Source organism: Nelumbo nucifera, chromosome 4 (genome assembly GCF_055504915.1).
Source record: "Nelumbo nucifera cultivar China Antique chromosome 4, China Antique-T2T, whole genome shotgun sequence".
Classification (NCBI taxonomy): Eukaryota; Viridiplantae; Streptophyta; class Magnoliopsida; order Proteales; family Nelumbonaceae; genus Nelumbo; species Nelumbo nucifera.
The window spans coordinates 49,023,588-49,029,587 of record NC_142652.1 but is presented as its reverse complement, the minus strand read 5'-3'; the positions used below and the strand labels follow the sequence as shown (position 1 = coordinate 49,029,587).

At 36.3% G+C, this 6,000-nt stretch overlaps 1 protein-coding gene across 6 annotated transcripts in view; it reads left to right on the top strand.

Moving 5' to 3' along the window:
• Window positions 1–2,246: 2,246 nt before the first annotated feature.
• LOC104611774 (uncharacterized) overlaps window positions 2,247–6,000 on the top strand; it is an 84,521-nt gene continuing 80,767 nt past the window's right edge. For 2 of the 6 annotated variants that reach the window (XM_010278973.3, XM_010278972.3), the window contains exon 1: window positions 2,269–2,576. In XM_010278973.3, coding sequence (XP_010277275.1) covers window positions 2,378–2,576 — 199 coding nt within the window. In that variant the 5' untranslated portion in view covers window positions 2,269–2,377. Of the gene's footprint in view, window positions 2,577–6,000 lie in introns of all 6 variants that reach the window. The other 4 variants (XM_088903050.1, XM_010278974.3, XM_010278975.3 and 1 more) reach the window with 3 other exon arrangements.

The window sequence follows — 6,000 nt, the reverse complement described above, 5'->3', positions numbered from 1 at the left end:
ATATAATATATATTATTTATTATAATATATAGAATATTATAAAATATATAATATATTATTAATAATTTATAATTAATTTAATATAAAATATTTGTCTAGATTGGGCTTCAGGCTCGGTCTCGAACTTTGAGCTCAAGATCTAGGCCTAATGGTCGGGTCGGGTCGAACTGGGTCATAGTCATTTTCTATTTATAAAGGCGAAAAAGCCCGACCTGACCCATAAATAGGTCTACTAACTGACAAACAAAATGCATTAGAGTGTTACATAAGACTGGGAACATAAGTTGTAGGCCCTACTTAGCAGCTTGGCTTGTCAATGATACTCAAAAATTTGAGGCTTTACCCGATATCCAATTTGGATATCTCGAGTTTAGATGCTGTATTTATGTAATCATATCAGATTCAGACTTTGTAATCTACATCGAATTAATAATTGGATCGGATTCAGAATTGACTCCATTCAATCCAACTAAACTTCGAATTCGATTATATTATAATATTTATCAATTTTAATATTATATAATTATATTTAAAATTATAAAAAATATAATTTTATATATTATATTATATATGAATCTCTAGACATTTTATATATTTTTATATTTATCTTAAACAATCAAACTATGCACAAAATGTGATTAGGCACATTGAGCACCTCTATCGATTAGTTAGGCCAGGTCTTATAAAGGCATTTGACCGTTGGAACTAGAAGTTATCATGTGTGTGGCTGCTAATTGGGCCGTAATCAGTTTGGATTCATACCAGATTCGGCAAGATCCAACTCTAATCTAATTGTAGAAAGTTTGCATCCAATCCGATCTGAAATTCAATCATATTTAAAGACCTTGGATTTGACTTTGAATCCTAACAGACTCAGATTCAACTCGATTCTACCCTTTTTTTTAAATGAAAAAATAAAAATTTAATTACCTTTGAACTTTTATATATAATAAATTAATGTAAATATACATATTGAATAACCAACCTAGCCTTATACCTCTCAGCCGAGCCATCCGAGTGATATTTAATGGTAAACACCCATTTACACCCCACTGGTTCCTTCCCTTCCGGCAAGTCCACAATATCCTAGTTATGGTTCTTATATAATGCTTCAAGTTCAGTCGTCATAACATCCCTCCATTTAGGTTGAGATAATGCTTCCGGTACAAACCTGGGTATCACCTAACCTGCCCGACCCATTAAAATTCTTTTTATTGGGTTGACCCACCCGCTAAGAACCCATGACTAATAGGATCCAATCAGACAGGTGTATCTAATGCAAAAATATATATAATAGAATAAAATAAATAGGATAGTTTGAGAATAAATAAAAATAACAATATATAATGAGAGAATAAAAACATCACAAGATTCGGAAGCCCATCCAGTGGGCGGCCCTGTCTCAGGACTGCATTAAAATCAATTTTGATGCGTCTCTTTACTTAGATGGTCATTGTTTTGTTGCGTGTATTGCCCCATAATCATCTTGGTCGTGTCTTGGATGCTAAAGCTGTCAAGATTGTTACTGTTTCATCAATCAAGCTGAAGCATGGGCTGCCTAGGAGGCTATTAAGATGGCCTTACATCTCCATCAATTTTCGATCATTATTGAAGGCGGCTCAAAGTTGGTGATTTCGTGCCTCAACCAGAAGACGAAACCCTCTTGGAAGATGAAAAACATTATTGAGTGCTGCTTGAGGATGAAGAATACCTCTTCTAGAAGTCTTTTCTTTCGACATGTTTACGGAGAAGAGAATCAGACTGCGGATTGGATGGTGCACGAAGTCCAAATTGCTACGTCTGAGTGTTTATCTTTTAATTTCTCTTCCCTTCCCCCTTCTCTTTTCTCTATTTGTTTAGCTGACCATTGGGAGCACACTACCCCCCGTTTGTTGTAGTGCCCTTTGGGTTTTATAAAAAAAAAACGAATATAGTAATGATTATTAGGGATGGTTATGATATTCCCCATCGGGACAATGATGATTAGCAATATACAATGATGATTAGGGACGAGGACTAGAATGATTTTCCTCACCCTGTGACAGATTTTCATGATACATATTGTATTTGGGATCGAATCCCGCCTACACCTAGGTTGGGCATGGGCTACCCCATTGTATAGCTCTTCACAAGATTATATATAAAAAAAAATAATCAACTGCTCAACCAGTCAACCGTTTGAACTGTTCTATCGGATGGTCGAACCCCGGTGGGCCGTGGCCAATGGGTTCCATTCCCGGATCGATTTTTAAAACCTTAGATCTCCCCTGTTTGGTTCGAACTTCAAACCCCAGAGACCTGCTTATTGTTAGCACTTAGCAGTTGGCACTAAACTCTAAAATTCCTCGAGGGGTTGTAAAACTCACTCAAATTTCCGATGAAAGCTCCAAAACTTCCCGCCTGCAGGGCATGGGGATTCCTGTCCATGGCTTTCTTTCTTCTTATCTTCTTCATCGACGGTGTTGTCGCTGGCTCCCATCGAAATGGCAGTCTCGAGTGGCAGATTCTCACCAAGAGAAACTTTTCGTCGCAAATTCGACTTCATCCGAACGTATTGCTCTTCGTTTCGGTTCCTTGTAAGAAACTCTTCCCAGATCCACCTTTAAATCATACATATTATTAACATTTCTTGTTTTATTTGGTCGATCAACTACTCGCTTTATTGATTCTTTCAACCAGCATTGTTTGTATTGAAGGAAGTATGTGTTGTATAGATAATAAGTTTACAGTTTAACTACAATGTTTGGTTGGGCCAATAGATTCCGCGAGAAAAAGTTGACTTTGTAACTTTTATTTAATATTTAGATATTTAGTTTAAGAAGATACTATCTTTTGGGGTTTTATAATGTTAATTTTCTCATTGAAACGATATAGGGAAAAACATAATCTTATTGGAACAAAATTGCATTTGTTAAATTTTATTTTTATTTTTAAAGCCACTTTGGAAGTAAGGATCTTATAAATTTGAAAAAAGAAGACATGTTTTTGGGAATGAAAAGAAAGGCTCCTTCCTGATTGTTGGGATGTTCTAAAAGGGATCTGATTGATGCTTTTATTGAATTTCCCAATAGAGGATTTGTCAGTTAGAGAGCTAGTGCTACCTTCTTAGTGTTAATATCTAAGATACCAAAAACTTGCCACCCTAGGGATTATAAACCCGCCTGCCTGGTTGAATTGTCTACAAGATAATGTAGAATTTCTCTCATTAAGGTTAAATGACATACTCCCAACCATTATAACAAAATCCCAAAGGGCCTTTATCAAAGATGGATGAATTACAGACCAAATCTTGATTACCAATTGATATGTTGGAGAATATAAGAGAATTGGTTGAAAGTGGATTAGTCTTTATTGGAGGAGGTGATTGAGAAATATGGGTTTGGGGAGAGATGGAGGAAGTGGATCATGGGGTGTGTGAAAACCTATAGTTGTTCTTGTTTTTTTTTTTGATAAATCCTATAGTTGTTCTATTTTAGTCAATGGTGTAGTTAAATGTTTTTCCTAGCAAAGAGGGGATTAAAGTAAGGGGACCCTCCACTCCCCATTTCTTTTCATTCTCGTAGTAGATGCTTTCAATTGAGTGACTAATAGAGCAGGTGGAGAGATGTGGTTTGATTAGGGATGGAAGATAAGCATTGATGAAATCACAATCACATATTTACAATTTGCAAATGATATCACTTTGTTTTGTGAGGATGTAGGAGAGAGTAGGGTTTTGAATTTAAGACTCTTGATAGAAATTTTTGAGAGTATGTTCTTTTTGAGAGGTACATCTAAGAGGGATCACTTAATTATTTGGGATATTGTGTGTGGGAGTAAGGTGGAAGGGGGCCTTGGTATTGGGTAAGTATTCATTAAAAACCAGACTATTGGGTAAATGGCATGATGTAGCTAAGAGTATTCATGGCTTGATAGTTGGTGGTTGGGATGCGGGTTGGCTGCCCAAACTACTCATGTTGCTCCTTGGAAAGCTGTTTCATCACTTTAAACTTTCCTTCAACACATTAGAGCGGAGGTACATTCTAGGACCAATCCAAATTATGGACTGATTTGTGGTGGGGAAATTTAAAATTCTCTTTTCATTACCCACTTATTGTCTCTAAAAATGCCTTGGTTTTGGATTGCCTTTTGTTGTCTCAAATTGGGTTGTTATGGAATTAAATTTTAGGAGGAGCCTTTGAGAGGGGGAGATTTGTGAAATATTCTTGCTTATTGACTCTTTAGAGGGTTTTAATTGGACTTGTTTGAGAGGGATTACATAGTTTGGAATGCTTGTACATCACACTTGTTCTCTCGTGCTTCCTTTTTCAATGCTCTTCCCTTGATAATTCTCTGAGTTTGAGCTTTTTGGTGAAGGCTGTCTTGGTAGGGATGTAAACGGATTGGATCAGATTCAAATTAGGGTATATTCGAGTCCGATACGACATTGTTAAGGGGAGGTCCGATCCGATCCGGTCTCATAAACATGGATTTGAATTCAAATCCAATGAGACTGTCGGATCTTCGGATATGATCCAACCCGATTTGATTTCTTTTTTTAAAAAATAAATAAATTATTAAAAGAAAAATAAAATATAACAATTTAAATAAAGAAACACAAAAAATACAAGTATCTTTTCAACTATTTTGATCTTATATATGCATGTTTTTTATAAAAAAATAAATAATATAATAAATTTACAAAAATGCATTATAAATAATATATTTATAAATAAATAAATAACGTATACATATACATGTTATACATATTTATGTAAATAAATAAACAAATAACATATATATTGGATTGGATAGGGGTGATACGAATCCGATCCGATTTCTAGTCAGTTCCTATTATCCGATCCTAAGATCCAAACTGGGAAGATCCAAGTTTGACAAAATAGGATCGGATCATGATCCGATCCAGTTGCACCCCTATGTCTAGGGAGGCCTATTCCACCAAAAATTGAGCCTTTTTCTTGGGGTGTTACATGAGAAGATTAATACTTGTGCTAACCTTCAAATGAGAAGGTCAAATTGGTCTATCTCTCCTAACATGTGCATTCTTTGCAGAGTTGGTTATGAGACAGCCTCACACTTACTAATCTCCTATTATTTTGTTTGTACTATTTGGAACTTTTTCTTTTCTCTTTTTCGGTTGTGGGTGGAATCTCCCATTATACCTTAGGAGCCTGTTCTTGGTGTCCTTTTCTCCATCTAGAAACAGGGGTAAGCCACCATGGAAATGCATGAGGCCAGCTGTTTGATGGACAGTATGGGAAGAATGGAATGGGCTGATATTCTTTGATAAATACCAAATTAATGATTGATGGCAACAATCTTGGTAAGGGTGGAACACTGGGTAAAGTGGCAAACTCTTCTAAAGTAAAGGAGAAGGCTAGCAAAACAAGGCTGATTTCAAGTGGGTTTAAGAGTGCAAATAGGCTGGCTGATGCCATAGCAAAACAAGGGATCACAAGTCAGCAATTTTATTGGGCATCTTTGTAGTTTACTTTTGTGCACGTGGGAATTATACTCCTGTAATCAAATTGTACTAATCCACCTTTAATCAATTTAATAAAATAACTTTTGCTGATAAAAAAAAGTAAAGAAGGCTAGAATTGAGTGGCAACCACCAACAGGACACCGACTTGAGCTAAATTTTGATGGAAACTCCTTAGGCAATCCAGGCCCAGCAGGAATTTGGGGAGTGTTTAGAGATAATGGCATTTTATTCAGGTTCTAGTGGAGTAGGAGATTCTATTAAATCTGAAGTATTGGTGCTGCAACAAGGGCTGAGGTTAGCTAAGCAGTTGGGGTTTCAGCAGATAGAAGTGGAGGGAGACTAAACTTGTCATCTCTTGGCTAAGCAGCAATGATCCATAAGCTTGGAGCAATAGGCAGACACTAAGGAGATTGTTACAATTGTGAGAGAAATGGGAGCTACCTTTAGGTCATAGTTTTCAAGGCGTCTAGGCGACACTGGGGCGCCTAGTCGCCTAGGCTATAAAAATTTTATAA